The sequence below is a fragment of the Palaemon carinicauda genome, chromosome 19 (assembly GCF_036898095.1).
Source record: "Palaemon carinicauda isolate YSFRI2023 chromosome 19, ASM3689809v2, whole genome shotgun sequence".
Taxonomy (NCBI): Eukaryota; Metazoa; Arthropoda; class Malacostraca; order Decapoda; family Palaemonidae; genus Palaemon; species Palaemon carinicauda.
The window spans coordinates 120294487-120314486 of NC_090743.1; the positions used below are offsets into that span (position 1 = coordinate 120294487).

At 32.4% G+C, this 20000-nt stretch overlaps 1 protein-coding gene across 2 annotated transcripts in view; it reads right to left on the bottom strand.

Annotated features, from left to right (window-relative positions):
• The window catches only part of LOC137658797 (patj homolog), a 673578-nt gene that overhangs the window by 47691 nt on the left and 605887 nt on the right, over nt 1-20000 (bottom strand). For both annotated transcript variants that reach the window (XM_068393846.1, XM_068393845.1), the window contains exon 7: nt 5116-5207. In XM_068393846.1, coding sequence (XP_068249947.1) covers nt 5116-5207 — 92 coding nt within the window. The remainder of the gene's footprint in view (nt 1-5115; nt 5208-20000) is intronic.

The window sequence follows — 20000 nt, forward strand, 5'->3', positions numbered from 1 at the left end:
TTCACAAGAAAAGAAAAAAAGGAAAAAAGAATTCCTCATGCACCTGACAACACTTAGATTACCAAACAATTCTTCCTCGCTCAAGATGTTAACTAATGCAATGTAATTGTTCAGTGGCTATCCTCATCTTGATAAGGGTAGAAGAGACTCTTTAGCTATGGTAACCAGTTCTTCCAGGAGAAGGCTACATCAAAATCAAACCACTGTTCTCTAGTCTTGGGTAGTCATAGTCTTTGTATCATGGTCTTTCTCTGTCTTTGGTTAGAGTTCTCTTGATTGAGGGTACACTTAGGCACACTATTCAGTTGATTTATTTCTTTTTATCGCTGGTCTATTTTCCTTGTTGGAGGCCTTTGGCTTGTAGCATCCTGCTTTCCTAAGAAAGTTGTAGCTTGGGTAGTAATAATAATAACACAATGTCTGTAGCCTCTTAAGACTACATCTGCCGATGCAAAAATATTCCTTTGATTTATTGACACATTTTCTCATACATCATTATCTTGATGCATTTGGTTTCTTTTAGGCAAATGACACCAAATTTTAGTCATACTGTATTTGACCCGAATTAGATTTAGGAATTTTGCCCGTGACCCAGAAATATGAATTTTGGCCGTTTGATCCAACACTGTATTCTAGCCACATGAACCCAAAATATGGATTTTGGCCATGTGACCCCACAATGTGAATTTTGGTCATGTGACCCCAAAATATGAATTTTAGCCATGTGACCCCACAATGTGAATTATGGTCATATGGCCCCAAAATGTGAATTTTGCCCATGTGACCCCACAATGGGAATTTTGCTCATGTGACCCCAAAATATGAATTTTGGCCATGTGACACCAAAATGTGAATTTTTGTCATGTGACCCCAAAATATGAATTTTAGTCATGTGACCCCACAATGTGAATTTTGGTCATGTGACCACCCACAATGTCAATTTTGGCCGTGTTACCCCAAATTGTGAATTTTGGCCGTGTTACCCAACAATGTGAATTTTGGCCGCATTACCCAACAATACAAAATTTGGCCATGTGACCCCAAAATAGGAATCTCAATCACGTAACCAAACGCTGGGGCCTGGGAGACCATTCAACACCCATTTTACCAAACAGAACCATTCATGTAATGAAATCAATTCTATACAGATATTCGAATAATTTAAACCTCGTTTCATATAATCATATATAAAAATTCTAATAAAATCCTCTACTTAATCAAACTCAATCCCAGAAAATCCATTTCTGGGGAAGACCCACAAACAATACACTCATAATTTTCCGGGTTTTTCCTTTTTATCTGGGGAATCAATATAATATGAAGTTCGGGCTGGTAAGGAGGCAATTCGGGAGTGTAAACAAAACGACGGCTGGCCGTGACATACAAGGAGTCTGGAGAGAGAGAGAGAGAGAGAGAGAGAGAGAGAGAGAGAGAGGAGAGGAGAGAGAGAGAGAGAGAGAGAGAGAGAGAGAGCTTTGCCACCAAAAACACACAAGTTTCATTCGTACCCCAATTTTTTTTAGGGGGCGGGGGACTTAGAACTCGCACCTTATATATATATATATATATATATATATATATATATATATATATACATATATATATATATATATACATATATATATATATATATATATGTATAAACATATATATATAAAATATATAATATATATACATGTATTATATATATATATATATATCAAGTATTTTTCCAAATAAAGAGTGGCTCCCGAGAGAAAATAAGACTATATTCCCTGCCACTTTCAACTGCTGAATCGTGTTAGGTTAGAACTTTTAACACTAACATATAATAATTTGCGTTAAAATTTCCTTGATCTTCATAAGAGTATAAAAATAATAATAATAATAATAATAATAATAATAATAATAATATTAATAATACTAAAACAAGAGAAAATGGATAAAGAAAATGAAATCTCATAAGATACAAAGCAATATCAAGCGAAGAATCCTTTCCATTTATATCCTTTATTGTCTATTTCCCTGTCAAAAGAGAGAAACGACTTCATGGAATTACTAAGTGCAACAGAGTAAGAGGAAGGAATAACACTTAAATTCGTTTAAATGAGATGAAGAAGGAGCTGTTGAGAGAGAGAGAGAGAGAGAGAGAGAGAGAGAGAGAGAGAGAGAGAGAGAGAGAGAGAGCCTTATTGCCTTATTCTATGTTTGGGTTCCCCCAGGTCCATCAGTGTGACGCACCTCGTATATCCACCAGAGAGAGAGAGAGAGAGAGAGAGAGAGAGAGAGAGAGAGAGAGAGAGCCTTATTCTATGTTTGGGTTCCCCCAGGTTCCTCAGTGTGAGGCACCTCGTATATCCACCAGAGAGAGAGAGAGAGAGAGAGAGAGAGAGAGAGAGAGAGAGAGGAGAGAGAGAGAGAGAGAGAGAGAGAATGCCTTATCCTATGTTTGGGTTCCCACAGGTCCCTCAGTGTGAGGCACCTCGTATATCCACGAGAGAGAGAGAGAGAGAGAGAGAGAGAGAGAGAGAGAGAGAGAGAGAGCATCATATGAATACTGGGTCTTTGTTATTGCAGCAAAAGAGAAGAATTGGAGAATTTGAAATGAATTTATATTTACTTTATAGTAAGTTTTTATACATCAGGAGTCCATTAATACATTTAAGTTTATTTACTAATGCCAGGATTCGAGCCTAAGCATTTTATAGCATGGTCTTCAACTGTCTTGGGTTAGAGATCTCTTGCTTGAGGGAACACTCGGGCTTACTATTTTATCTTATTTCTCTTCCTCTTATTTTGTTAAAGTTTTTATAGTTTAAATATGTAAAATTTATTTTAATTGTTGTTGCTGTTCTTGAAATGTTTTGTTTTAATTGTTAGTCAATTCTCTTATTTCCTTGCTTCCATTCCTCACAGGGCTATTTTGACCGTTGGAGCCCCTGGCCTTACAGAATTCTGCTTTTCCAACTAGGGTTGTAGCTTAGCAAGTAATAATAACAATAATAATAATGATAAGGATAACAATATTGATAATAATAATAGTAATGATAACAATATTGATTATTATTATTATTATTATTATTATCATTATTATTATTTTTATTATCAATTTCAACTTGCCTTCATAGCCCTATGGGTACATTCGTCCGTCCTCTCCGTGTCAAGATCGAAAGGCATACATAGGTTCGAATCGTGGTCAGGTTAAATGCAATTATATATAGATCCCTTTTTCGTATAAGTTATTCTAAAGGTAGACATAATTCGATATTTCAAAGCATTATTATGGGCAAATGTATAATTATACGAATATCCCGAGGGTTATGATTTAAATTCGATATTTCAAAGCATATTATGGGCAAATGTTTAATTATACGAGTATCCCGAGGGTTATGAGTTAGTCTGCACGTTACAGAATTGAATTGAATATAAAATTTAAGCCTTAAGCTAAGCACTGGGGCATCAAAGGCCATTCAGAGCTGTTTAATGCAAACTAATCAACCATACCCAAACTCTCACATTTGGTATCATTTTAACTTCTTAAACTAATCACACAACTTTCTTACAATAATATCTAAACGCAAAATAAGGAGGGATTATAAGGATTAGAAAAATAAATTAATAAAATTAAAGATCATGATATAAACAAATAATCTGCATAAATTTTATCAAGTTCAGGGTATTACAATTTCCCCCCAGTATATCTCTTAAAGGTTTGTCCTAGAGAAAATGCATCAAAGCCAGGCCTTATCTATAGCGGTTTTAAAAACTGTAGTTCGACTGATACAACGTTAAAAATACCTTCGGACCAAACTTCATATATTGCTTGAAAACTGACACGAGCTAATCTTCTTATATCTAGATTTTTAGAAAGATTTTTAAGAGACACCAAATTGATTCCTACTTTTTTGAGAGAATACATTCTCATCTTTTCATCTCCTCTTTAACTCCTCACTTTACGGGAGATTTTCTCTTGTTTGTTTGTTTATTTACAGTTCCTTGGGTTTTGGAAACAATAGAAAATAGATAACTCAACATTTACCAACGGATAATATACACAAAATGAGGGGAGACCTCTCTCTCTCTCTCTCTCTCTCTCTCTCTCTCTCTCTCTCTCTCTCTCTGCTAATTGATGCCCGTCGCTCGCCAGATGCATCAAAGTGTCATTTGATTGAATTTAGGGCGAAATGGGTCAGAAAAACAAACTCATCCCTTATGTTAAGACAAAACCACATGAACACAAAGCATTTCTTTTGTGTGTGTGTGTGTGTGTGAGAGAGAGAGAGAGAGAGAGAGAGAGAGAGAGAGAGAGAGAGAGAGAGAGAGATATTCCACTTATGAATGGTTATTTAGTTGAAACGACACTATTGCCTTGAGGTAAAGGTTCCTAATTTCAGTGTAGGTACTCGTTGTATCTGCTGAGATGTCCTATTACGAGTAATTTAAATAGCTGGAATATCTCTCTCTCTCTCTCTCTCTCTCTCTCTCTCTCTCTCTCTCTCTCTCTCTCTCTCTCTCTCTCTGGTACATACATATATAGATACTTGCACAAATTATATATATATATATATATATATATATATATATATATATATATATAAGCATATATATATTCACATACATGTAACAATCATATAAATATCTCATTCATCAAACATATATATACATAAATATGCAAGTCTTACCTATCAACTTATAGGCCACATGAATAAATACCTAGATAGGCCGATATGAATAACAATAATCCAAGACACTTCGTTGACCGATTAGAAAAAAAAAATAGATACAATAGTCGGTACTCTATGAACAGTCCGTGACCATCAAGACTAGGTCAAGGTCAACGAATAGTCCGTGACCTTCAAGACTAGGTCAAGGTCAACGAATAGTCCGTGACCTTCAAGACTAGGTCAAGGTCAACGAATAGTCCGTGACCTTCAAGACTAGGTCAAGGTCAACGAATAGTCCGTGACCTTCAAGACTAGGTCAAGGTCAACGAAACAGAAGTTAACGAAACAAATCAAAGTGGAAAATTCCCTATAATAATAATAATGATGATAATAATAATACTAATAATAATAATAATAATAATAATAATAATAATAATAATAATAATAATAATAATAATAGGGAGACACTGACCTGCACAATCTGATCGTTCACTTGTATCTTTCCATTCCTGTCGGCAGCACTTCCAGCATTGATGGATTTGACGAAGATCCCGGAGAGTTCCTCTACAAAAACGGAGAGGAGAGAAGAGGTGAGAAAACATTTAATAAATTGGAAATAGGGAATGAATAATAATAAGGCAAATTACATTGATAATTATATAGGAATATAGAAAACTTAAGAAATAATATATATATATATATATATATATATATATATATATATATATATATATATATATATATTAATGTGTGTGTTTGTGTTTGTGTATTTATGAAAATGTGTGGGCACGCGCACGTTTCAGACTCACAGCTATATATAAATATATATATATATATATATATATATATATATATATATATATATATATATATATATATATATATATATATATATACACAAGTACAAATATTCTTATATATAGATGTATACATATATATTTGCATATTTTATATATATTATATATATATTTACACACACACACACACACATATATATATATATATATATATATATATATATATATATATATATATATATAAACTACATGAAAAGACGAATGGCTTAATGAAAATGGAACCAATAACGGTCCACCATTCAACCATAATATAATTACGATCATTAAGGTCAGTTAGAAGGTCAATATAATAATAATAATAATAATAATAATAATAATAATAATAATAATAATAATAATAATAATATGTGAAGAACTCGTAAAGCAGCAAGATGTGTCCTCAACAAAATCGACAACAATAACAATAGCAATAAACATAATTTTCATCTCCTTTTAACCATGAAATAAATGCCTGGACATAATTGTTCTGAAATTGACATAGATGAGGGAGGGAGGGGAGGGGAAGGGGAGGTGATGGGAAGAAGGGGAGGAAGAGGAGGGAAAGAGAAATAGGGGAAGGGAAAGGGGAGGGAGAAGAGGAAGAGGGGGAGATAATGGAGGAGTCAAGGGAAATAGGAGAGGTGGTTGATGCAGAAGAGAAGGGGTTAAAGAGAAAAGGGGTTAAAGAAAAAAAGGGAGAAATAGAAATAGGAGGAGGAGGATGAGGAGGAGGAGGAGGAGGAGGAGAGGAAGAGAGGATGAAGAGAGGATGAAAAGGAGGAGGAGGAGGAGGAGGAAGAAAATAAAGGTGTGAGGAGGATTATATGAAAAGAAGAGGAAACTCACGAGAAAGGGAAAAAACAGGAGAATAAATACGAAATACGACGAAAAGGAGGAGTAGAAAAAATGAAGAAGAAAAGAGGAATTACGAGTAGACAACAAAAAGGAGGAAGTAATAAAAGAAAGGCAATGTGAAATAAGAGAAGCTGGAGAGAATGAGTAAGAAAGAGACTGAGAGAGATAAGTTAAGAGGAAGAGAAAAACAGAGGACATTGCAGAGAAAATGAGATGTTAGAGGAAGTAGACATATGAGATAAATAGGAAAGAGAGGAATAAACGGAGAGAAAGGGGAAATACAACAAGAGGAGGAGCTATGGAAGGACTTGGAGGAGAGGGGGTGTAACCCCCTAAGGGGAAGGGGGACCTAGACATTCTGCGAGAACATCAAGGTTAGGTATTAATGAATCATCCTCTAATGGAGAGAGAGAGAGAGAGAGAGAGAGAGAGAGAGAGAGAGAGAGAGAGAGAGAGAGAGAGAGACTGGGGAGCACTAAAGAGGATGAGAGAGAGAAGACCAAACTGGGGAATTCTATGATGAATGGATGGACACGAGAGAGAGAGAGAGAGAGAGAGAGAGAGAGAGAGAGAGAGAGAGAGAGAGAGAGAGAGAGAGAGAGGACCAATCTGGGGAATTTTAAGATGAATGGATGAGAGAGAGAGAGAGAGAGAGAGAGAGAGAGAGAGAGAGAGAGAGAGAGAGATGAAGAAACGACTATTAACTATCTTTTCCCTGCCTTGACTGAAAACAAAATTAGATTCATAAATACAAGGATGATGAAGCATAAAAAGAAAAAAAAATAAATAAATAAATAAACGAATAAACAAATATCCAGAGAAAATATAGCCGACGAAAAGACGCCAAGACTAACCACTTAATCAGAAGAATTCAGGAAGTCACCTAAGTCAGAAGGTTCATTTCAGTAGCCAGCTGACCCGTTTCGATTTAGCAAGCAAATTACTTCAATTACAACTGGCTAATGTAATCCATTACAATTGGATGAAATTAATAATTACTTCCATTTCTAAAATCTATCCAATATATTTTATATTAATCAATTACACCATCACCGATCAGTCTCGCTGTAATTTATCCCATGAGAATTAACCAAATGTAATTTCTCTCACTTGAATTTATTAATTATCTTTAATTACAAAACAGTAGGAAATTTTAAAATTACTAAACTGTGTCAACATTAAGTATATCATTATCATATCACGATAACGATAAGGATAGTATATGATATTTATTTGATCTTAAATTAAGATTCATGATTGAACTATCATAAAAATATTTCAAAATTTACTCTCTCTCTCTCTCTCTCTCTCTCTCTCTCTCTCTCTCTCCTCTCTCTCTCTCTCTCTCTCTCTCTCTCTCTCTCTCTCTCTCTCGTCAATTAATATGACTGGTTTTCTATTCTATCTCTATTTTCAAACACACACATTTATATATATATATATATATATATATATATATATATATATATATATATATATCTATATATATATATATATATATATATATATATATATATATATATATATACACACACACATATATATGTATATAGAAGTCAGTGTTGCACCTGATTGAAAATCTATAATTTCTTCTCTTCGAAAACGTCCAACCCAAGATTTTGAGACTGCATCGCCAGAAAAAAAATTTCCAGAACTTCTGGTATATAAAGAATATAGACCAAAGCGAAGTTCTTTGAAAATCGAATGAAAAATAAAAACGGGAGACAAAAAATAAATAAATCAGACGTAAGCTGTCAAAAGGAATTTTTTTTTTTATTATTTTTCACGTCCGATTGTTAAATCTTCCAGAGGAATTCTCAGTAATTTGTGGAATATCGAGAGAGAGAGAGAGAGAGAGAGAGAGAGAGAGAGAGAGAGAGAGAGAGAGAGAGAGAGAGAGAGAGAGAGAGAGACTCTCTCCTTCTCCTTTCATATGCCGTTATTGGGTTCATTAAGAAACTAGTAACTGGCAAATTCCTCTCTTTCTCTTTTTTTTCAATTTTTTCTTTCGGGTCACAATGGTGTCTCTTTGAGAATTACTTGAAGCAAAGGAAACTTTGTGACTAATATATCACGATTTTATCTCTCTCTCTCTCTCTCTCTCTCTCTCTCTCTCTCTCTCTCTCTCTCTCGATACGAAACCCCCAAAATCAGCCTTATATCACACTGTGTAAGAACACAAAAACAAACACACACATATATATATGTATATATATATATATATATATATATATATATATATATATATATATATATATATACACGTATATATTTATGTATGTATGTATGTATATATATATATATATATATATATATATATATATATATATATATATATAGACACACACTTACACTCCCACGATATTCCTACACAAATACACGAGAACTGACAATAAACCTAGTTTTGCCTCTTCAGATGAAGAAACCTTTTTTTCAAACCTTACTGAATTACAAATTAATTTCCTGTAGTTTCTGTTTCTTTGAAGAGGAGATCTCTTTGCAAATAAAATATGTGCACTAAAGGAAATCAAATACAGGTAACAGGATGTGTATAAACAATGTACGGTATAACTCCTAAGATAAGGGTATATTGTTGGAAAAATACTTAGACAAATGTATCATGTAACAATATATATATATATATATATATATATATATATATATATATATGCGCTCGTGATTGTGTATGTGTGTGTGTTCAGGAAGTATACATTGTATAGCACATGAAAATCTGAAATAAACACAAAATTAAATATCAATATAACAGTAATAAAACTATACAACTCAAGGTAAATGTATGTATGTATGTATATATATATATATATATATATATATATATATATATATATATATATATATATATATATATATATATATATATAGTGTGTGTGTGTGTATATATATATGTATGTGTATGTATATATATATATCATATATATATATATATATATATATATATATATATATATATATATATATATATAAATTAAACTTTCCATTTATCCAAGACCACTACTTCTTTACTTCCTACTCATTCCCAATAAAACATATTCTCATTTTCTCTCTCTCTCTCTCTCTCTCTCTCTCTCTCTCTCTCTCTCTCTCTAACTATGCATGCCTTGAGCCCCCCACTTAAACCTACAAGAGACATAAGCTCCAAGCTCTATTTACACTAAAGGATGTAATCCCATCCAGTAAAACAGACGAGAGCAAACACATGCGCATGCCTTGCTTGCTTTGGCCTAACTACTAATGGATACAGTAAAGAGAAGAGTTTATATACCTCAGGTCATAGCCCACTCTGATTGCTCGGCGTGACTATGGAGTGTTTACTTCTAGTTCGTGCAGATGGGAAAATGTGGCAAAGTTGATGTCACGTAGATAAGGTGTTTTTTTTTTTTATCATGCTTATGTTTATTTATATGGATGACTACTATATATAGTTTGCTTTATTTACATTCATTTATATGGCTTCCTTATATATATATATATATATATATATATATATATATATATATATATATATATATATATATATGTTTATATATATGTATATATACATATATACACACATACAACATATATATTGTATGCATATTTTGTGTGTGTATATATATATACTGTATACATATATGCTGTATTTACATATATATAATGTATATATTCATACATATGTGGTTAAATATATTGCATAATTAAAATCATTTATATATATATATATATATATATATATATATATATATATATATATAATGTAAACATATATTCCTTACTAAAGCTCATACCTCTAAGTCCCCGAAAGCACTGTGCGCGAAGCCAAAGTTCCCCCCATTAGTTCCCATAGCCCCATTAAAACTGGGGCATAGAAGTTATTTCAAAATCCATTACCTAATGAAGTCCCCATTATATCCGATGGCGGGTCTTTTCACTAAATGACAGTAATTACACATGATTTTAATAAATAAACAATTACATTCAACATGATGTAATTGTTGAGCGAAGCACAGGACAATGTGATGTTTCATGACATTAATTCAAACGCTTATTAATATAATGTTTCATTCTTAATATATATAATTCTGGTGTTAATAGTTGGGGGCGACACCTGGTTGTCACTGTTGATGTTTTGGGGAACCGTTCGTTGCAAATAATATTCAGTTTCGTATCTTATTATCATTGTGCGAAATTATCTAAATTCTATATATATTTCTGGAGATGACTCGCAGTGTTCTCTTTTTTTTTTTAATTATAATTGTTGATGCAAATAATATTCATTTTTTTGTGTTTTGTTACCATTACTGTGTGCAATTATCTACATTCTATAAATATATTTCTGCAGGTGACTCGCAGCTTTTTTAATTATCTTTAAATATCGAAAATAAAATTTTAAAAGATATAAAAAAACTGCATCTAACTTTATAAACAGCATAAATTATCAATTCCTGTTTAGCTACTAAAACAATTCAGTTCTTTCTTAAATATAAATATATTAGTACAAACAGAAATTTAAGTTTTTATAATGATCGGATATATTTACTTATGTTTTCTATAGTTTATCTATGTAATAGATTACCAAAAATCGCAAATATTTATACTTTTATCCAATAGCTTACTAGAAATGTAATTAACCTAATATTAAATCTATTCATAATTAATGAGTTTTATTCAAGCCGATTTTAATTTTCTGTAGTCTATACAAAAATAATTTTCTGTAGTCTATACACTACGAAAAACAAACAGGTTACCTTGCTTGAAGGTACACTCGAGCACACTATTCTATCTTATTTCTCTTCCTCTTGTTGTTTTTTATAAGATTTTTTAGTTTTTATATGAAAAATTTTTCTTATTTTATTACTATTCTTAGAATATTCTATTTTGACTATTCTTTTCTTTTCTTGTAGTTTATTCATTTCTTTATTTCCTTTCCTCACTAGGCTTATTTTCCCCGTTGGAGAACTTGGGCTAATAGCATCCTGCTTTTCCAACCAGGGTTGTAGCTTAGATGACAATGATAATAGTAATACTGCATTTGTAGAGTTCATTATACTTATCACACCTCAAATCCTCCACTTCCCATTTTAGCCAAAACTCAATTTTCGTTTCAATCATCGAAATGAACAAGGCTAGACTAAGTCTGAGCGCTTACTACTATTTTCGTTGACTATAATTGAAAGCAGCCTATTTTCGGACCCGGCCAAATGATAACGATGAATGATTCAAATGACAATAAAAGATCTAATGATGAATGACTCAAATAGCAATAAATAATATAATGATGAATGATTTAAATAGCAATAAATAATATAATGAATGAATTGAGTAGCAATAAATAATATAACAATGAATGATTCAAATAGCAATAAATAATATAATGATGAATTATTTAAATAGCAATACATAATATAATGAATGAATTGAATAGCAAATAAATAACATAACAATGAATGATTCAAATAGCAATAAATAATATAACGATAAATTATTCAAATAGCAATAAATAATATAACAATGATTCAAATAGCAATGAAATATATAATGATGAATTATTCAAATAACAGTGAATAATATAACGATGAATGATTCGAATAGCAATAAATATAACTGAATGATTTAAATAGCAATAAATAATATAACGCTGAATGATTCAAATAGCAATAAATAATATAACTGAATGATTCAAATAGCAATAAATAATATAACAATGATTCAAATAGCAATAAATAATATAATGATGAATGACTCAAATAGCAATGGATAATATAATGATGAATGATATAATACTGAATTATTCAAATTGCTATAAATAATATAACGATGAAAGATTCAGATAACGATAAATAATATAATGAATTATTTAAATAGCAATAAATATATCGATGGATGATTCAAACAGAAATAAATGATATAGTGACGACTGATTCGAATAACAATGAATAATATAATGATGAATAATACTAAAAGCATTAAATAATATAACGATGAATGACTCCATTAGCAATAAATAATATAATGATAAATGGATCAAATGGCAATAAATATAATAATGATATATTCAAATAGCAATGAATAATATATCGATGAATGGTTAAAATAGCAATAAATAATAACACGATAAATGAGTCAAATAGCAACAAATATAATGATGAATGAGTCAAATACCATTAAATAATATAACGACAGATGATTCAAACGGTCAAAAATAATATAACGATGAATGATTCAAATAGCATTAAATAATATAACAACGAATGATTCAAATAGCATTAAATAATACAACGGTGAAAAACTCAAATAGTAATAAATATAATGAATCAATCAAATAGCAATATATAATATAACTATGAATGATTCAAAACCATTAAATAATATAACGATGACAATGAATGATTCAAAATCATTAAATAATATAAAGAGGAATGATTCAAATAGCATTAAAATAATACAACGGTGAAAAACTCAAATAGTAACAAATATAATGATGAATGAATCAAAAAGCAATATATAATATAGCAGTGAATGATTCGAAATCATTAAATGGTATAACGATGAATGATTTAAATACCAATAAATAATAAAGGCTGATTTACAGCAATAGGGCAAAAATGGATCAGCGTTGGGACCGGGGAGACAGTTAAAGTGAAGCTGAGGAAACAGATACTGAAAAGACTGTTCAACATCGCCTACAGTTCTCCACATGAAGTAGACTATCGGCAATGCACACTAAACACGGAGAATTAACTGGGCAAAACACTCAATTTACGATAATAGAAAACTTTCATATTTTTTTTTATATATTTTTTATCACGTGACAAAAAAATATATATAAAAATACAATTTCATTGGAGAACAGTCACAAATAAATAAATCTTTTATCGTTGTTGCAAAATATAAGAAAAAATATATATTTATGTCAGTTGTTATAAATTAAAAAAATATATATTTATGTCAGTTGTTATAAATTAAAAAAATATATATTTATGTCAATCGGTGAAAATTATACCATCATTATTATAGGGATTTAAGAGAATCAGTTTTATTTTTCATTAATCAAATCAATTCTTATTGATTCCATCTTCTGTAGTATTTAATATAACAAAATTCACAAAAATCAAATGCCATTCTTTTTTCGAAATCCACTACGTGATTACTTTTTTAGATTTTTTCCTTGTCATTCTATTTACTAATTTTACCTTCAAATTTTCATTCAAGGAAAAATACATATTGCCAATGAAAAAAAAAATGAAAATAAAAAAAATAAAAATAAATAAAAAAAATAAAATAAAAAAAGTAAAAGCTTTCAGACATTTAAAATAAACTGCTAGCCCCTGAAAACAACCTTCATTTCAAAATTTGAAAAACAACTAAAATTATATCCAACTCATCAATATCTTAGTTAAAATTATATACCAGTCACAAAGTTCGAGATCTAAAATTGAAAATTTTTCTACCATCCACATAGGAGAGAAAAAAAAAATCAATCAAAACAAGGACACAATTCAAAGATGAAAATAACAAATAAAGCGGCTCATTCATTTGTCGTCCATGTAGAGGCAAAAAAAAAAAAAAAAAAAAAAAAAAAATATATATATATATATATATATATATATATATATATATATATATATATATATACATGATCAATTTACCAATGCACCTCCCCAATTTTCGGGGGTACCCGACATAAAAAAAAAGAAATTTTCTTCTTTTCGCTCCTCCCAGCCTGACGAGGGATTCAGCCGAGTTTACTTGGTACAACTATGGTGCTACAGCCCACCCTCCTTCGTTATCCCCCACAAATATGCTGAATCCCCTACTGCTGCTACCTTAGCGGTCACCAAGGCGACTGGAGGAAGCAGCAGGGCCTACGGCAACTAAAAATAAATATATATATGACTAGAATAAATAGTATCTAACAGCAAATGAAAAAAAAAACACGACAGAAACTCAAGCCTGTGTAACTAACTTATAAATAAGCACTAAAAACAAAATATAGCATCGCTCTGATAAAAAACTAATGACTAAATCAACACCTACTAGCAACTATAAAAAACTAAAACTAATTCCTAAGTATAATATCGAACAGCATCTCCGAGCATTCTCTAACTCAACTACGAGATCAAAATAGAAAAAAAGATATCTTGGATGAGCCCGTCTTCACCTCTCTCTACAACGCAGCCTCCGGTGACAATGTCTAGAGTGGATTGGTAAGGAGAGTCAGGGCCAGGAAGGACAACAGTTCGGCTTAGGCTGCTAGTACCTAAAAGGGGGGTGTGTCATCATTAATGGTGATGGTGAGGAGAAGGCGGAAGGGGATGGTGAAAGCGCTGGGAACTGATACAGTGGTGGGGGTTATAAGATTGGGTCCAAAAATTGGATTATATTAAAGATGGTGATAATAGTCAGAAATATAGATCCTAAAATGGGGGTATTTTTATTGATGTTAGTTCTGATGTTGAATAACTTAGAATACTATTGATAGTGATAACAGTCAAGAATGCTCGTATTTATCTTTAAAAGGAGAGATTGTGAATGAAGGTAGTTCTGATGGTGAATGACTTAGAATATTAATGTTGGTGATAATAGTCAGGAATACTCGTATTTATCTTTAAAAGGAGAGATTGGGAATGAAGGTAGTTCTGATGGTGAATGACTTAGAAAATCAATGATGGTGATAACAGTAAGGAATAGTTCTAAATTGGAGGGATTGTGAATGATGGTGACGCTAAATGATGGTAGTTCTGATGGTGAATGACTTAGAATAATGATAGTGAAATGACTAAAACTTACCAGGAGGATTAATAACGATAGATAACAACAGTGAAGATGGCAATAATAATGAGGGACCTATTATAACACTTAAGCTGAAGGTAGATTATTCACACAGTGTGGATGAATAATGAGTGAAGTAAATAGTGATGAATTATGTAGATTATGGATTCTGATTTATGAAACTGGGCTGTATATACCGGCGCTGGGGTCCGTGAGGCCACTCAGCACCCAAAGGAAACTTTGAGAAATTCCTACAATTAAAGTATGAAGTAAAAGTATTTGGTAAGCAAAATGGAAGAAAAGAAGAGGAGCGGATGTAAAATAGAAAGACATAAAGCAGGTGCAGCTATGGGCTGAATGAATAATGGTAGGGGGAAATGAATGATCTTAAGATGTAAAATGAAGGATTGTCAACGATTATGAGATCGTCATGATGTAAAATAGAAAGACATAAAGCAGGTGCAGCTATGGGCTGAATGAATAATGGTAGGGGAAATGAATGATCTAAGATGTAAAATGAAGGATTGTCAACGATTATGAGATCGTCATGATGTAAAATGAGATGTACGAGAAGGGAAGGTGGTGCAAGGTTGAATGTCATGTTGAATGGAGAGTTACTTGAGGAGGTGGATCAGTTTAAGTACTTGGGGTCTGTTATTGCAGCAAATGGTGGAGTGGAAGCAGATGTACGTCAGAGAGTGAATGAAGGTTGCAAAGTGTTGGGGGCAGTTAAGGGAGTAGTAAAAAATAGAGGATTGGGCATGAATGTAAAGAGAGTTCTATATGAGAAAGTGATTGTACCAACTGTGATGTATGGATCGGAGTTGTGGGGAATGAAAGTGATGGAGAGACAGAAATTGAATGTGTTTGAGATGAAGTGTCTGAGGAGTATGGCTGGTGTATCTCGAGTAGATAGGGTTAGGAACGAAGTGGTGAGGGTGAGAACGGGTGTAAGAAATGAGTTAGCGGCTAGAGTGGATATGAATGTGTTGAGGTGGTTTGGCCATGTTGAGAGAATGGAAAATGGCTGTCTGCTAAAGAAGGTGATGAATGCAAGAGTTGATGGGAGAAGTACAAGAGGAAGGCCAAGGTTTGGGTGGATGGATGGTGTGAAGAAAGCTCTGGGTGATAGGAGGATAGATGTGAGAGAGGCAAGAGAGCGTGCTAGAAATAGGAATGAATGGCGAGCGATTGTGACGCAGTTCCGGTAGGCCCTGCTGCTTCCTCCGGTGCCTTAGATGACTGCGGAGGTAGCAGCAGTAGGGGACTCAGCAGTATGAAGCTTCATCTGTGGTGGAAATGTGGGAGGTTGGGCTGTGGCACCCTAGCAGTACCAGCTGAACTCAGCTGAGTCCCTGGTTAGGCTGGAGGAACGTAGAGAGTAGAGGTCCCCTTTTTGTTTTGTTTCTTGTTGTTGTCGGCTACCCCCCAAAATTGGGGGAAGTGCCTTTGGTATATGGATGGATGGATGATGTAAAATAGAAAGACATAAAGCAGGTGCAGCTATGGGCTGAATGAATAATGGTAGGGGAAATGAATGATTTCAGATGTAAAGTGAAGGATTATCAATTATGAGATCGTCATGATGTAAAATAGAAAGACATAAAGCAGGTGCAGCTATGGGCTGAATGAATAATGGTAGGGGGAAATGAATGATCTTAAGATGTAAAATGAAGGATTATCAATTATGAGATCGTCATGATGTAAAATAGAAAGACATAAAGCAGGTGCAGCTATGGGCTGAATGAATAATGGTAGGGGGAAATGAATGATCTTAAGATGTAAAATGAAGGATTGTCAATTATGAGATCGTCATGATGAAAACAGTGTTGGTCAGTACTTAGAACAAGGTGTTACATGGACAATGCATTCAATACAGGTTGTAAAAGTGAGATAAGTAGTAATATTAAAACATTGAAATGTGCAAGAATTATTATAAAAACAGTGAATAGAAAAAGACATTACTTGGAAAGCGGGCATTACAAAAGTTAGTGGTGTTTAAATTAGCATTACATATTTATTTACAAGTACACAAATGCAGTAGAGCCTACACATAAAAAGAATATCGACATTGAATGGGATACTAAAAAAAACAATAAGAAATGGTATCTTAAAGTTAAGTTTTTTTAATATAATAAGCTAAAGATTTTCTAGGTTTTATATAACTATTTCCAGATAGAGAAACGTGTTTCTGTATGTAAACTCCCACAATACAATGCACAAAGAAATTCACTTTATACACACACACACATATATATATATATATATATATATGTGTGTGTATTTATTTATATTTATATATATACCGTATATATATATATATATATATATATATATATATATATATATATACATATATATATAATATACATATAATATACATATATATATATACACATATATATAATATATATATAATATACATATATATATATATATATATATATATATATATAATATACATATATATACACACACATATATACATACATATATGTATATTTGTATGTATATTTGTATATATATATATATATATATATATATATATATATATATATATATATATATCTATATATATATATATATATATATATATATATATATATATATATATATATATATATATAAAGAATAAAAATAACCACTGCCATACTTATAGAAAAACATTTAACTCTCCAATGAAAAAAAAAGATATATCAAAACAGAAAACTAATTTGAAAACTAACGTTCACAAATTCGAATTTATTACCCTAATATAAAAAAAGGCAAAAATTTCCACCATGTGAAATACAACATACACTTAGGAATACATTATTCTCTACCATTTTCACCCCCAGCATCTTATTTCAAAGCGACATTTCACCTGGTATTTAACCCTAGCGACATTATTTATCAAAGGTGACACAAGGTTAGGCTTAAGAGTAGAAATACTGAATCCATACTCTCTCTCTCTCTCTCTCTCTCTCTCTCTCTCTCTCTCTCTCTCTCTCTCTCTCTAAAGGGCAAATGAAGATCATTTTAATATATTCAAGCAAACTAAAGGAGCGCGTGAAATTCTATGCTCAATAGAATAATTTTTTTTTTTTTATCTAACGATTCGATAATTATAGCCAGGTGTTGGGGCCGGGAAAACATTCATTAACACCTACAACGAACTGCGAGAGGTAAACTTGTGGCACTATCCTTTTATGGAGTCCTGACAGTATTATTCAATTTAATGATTAAGAGTGATGTATACAAGGGCGAAGTATGCCTTTTAAAAGGCCTGAATAACCGCCTTACAATGTCTAGGTTACATTTCTGTTTGTGCTTGTCCTGTTCATTCATATTTTTCATTAATTTTCATATTGTTTATTAGTTTATTTCTCTCTTCTCCGTTATCATCATTACTAGATAAGCTACAACCCTAGTTGGAAAAGCTGGATGCTATAAGCCCAGGGGCGCCAACAGGGAATAACAGCCCGGTGAGGGATGGAAACAAGGAAATAAATAAATTACGATAGAAGTAATGAACTATTGAAATAAAATATTTTATGAACAGTAACATGAAAATAGATCTTTCATATACAAACTATAAAAATTTCAAAATATAATAAATGAAACTTTTATTATTCTGCAGCTTCCTTACTTCAACAGGTAAGTGATAAGGTCAAATAAGGTCACTCAATATTGCGGACACTTAGCATTTGACCTTTGACATCAGTTGACCTTTCCTGTATTATATAGGATACACAAACTTTTATAACCTTCCCTCCCTCAAGAGGCGGTTCTGTATCTTCGGGTCTGGGCTACTTGAGCTCAATCAGTTTCGCCACACTGAAAAGTACCTTCAATTATTACAGCAAATGTGAAATTCTAGATTTCTGTATTTACTATCAAACAAGATTTTCATAAAACTTGTGTAAATTTTGTAATTTTTTGTAATTATTCCGGAATTGTTATTTCTCCTGACTGGGTTCGAGTTCGCTCAAACTCTATAGTTTCTTTGGTCGCTGCAATTTGGGTGGTTATGTGGGAGCCTATAGGTCTATTTTCTGAGTCATCAGCAGCCATTGATCCTAGCTTGGGTAGGGAGGGGGCTTGGGTGCTGATAATATGTGTGTATGGACAGTCTCTAGGGCATTGTCCGGCTTGATAGGGCAATGTCGCTGTCCCTTACCCCTGCCATTCATGAGCGGCCTTTAAACCTATGAACCTACAAAAGCTCTGTTTCATAAGCTCAAAAAAAGTATTTCCATTAACTATCGACAATATAAACTCAAAAGTTTATATCGACATCATCCTTAACAATAGTAATTAGCTAAGTTATTAATACATAAACTTCCTCCAAGTCATGTGATATACTTTCATTGGGTCATCTTATAATTAGCATGAATCTACATCATTAAGAAGTACACTAATTAATTGACTCTGACTTTCGTTTGAACTTTCTTAACGAGATCAAATGTTTTAAAAGCTTAAAGGTTTAAACGCCACTCATGAATGGCATGGGCAAGGGACAATGGCATTGCCCAATCGAGTAGGACATTGTCCTAGAGATTGACCATATATACATGTGATCAGCGCCCAAGCCCACTTTCCACCCAAGCTAGGACCAAGGAGGTCCAGGCCATGGCTGCTGAGGACTCAGCAGATAGGCATATATGCTCCCCCAAACCCCCGATCCATAGCTCACAAGGATGGTGAGGTAGCATCGAACAAAGAAACTAACGAGTTTGAGCGGGACTCGAACTCCAGTCTAGCGTTCACCAGTCATGGACGTTACCTCACCGGCCACCACAGTTCATTTAAATGGTAACATAAAACATGTATACTACATGTTTAACAATTTAATAAGATGGCTCAGTTATTTTGCAAAGCGTTTAATATCTTCAAACCTTTCCTTCTAAAACGTCGC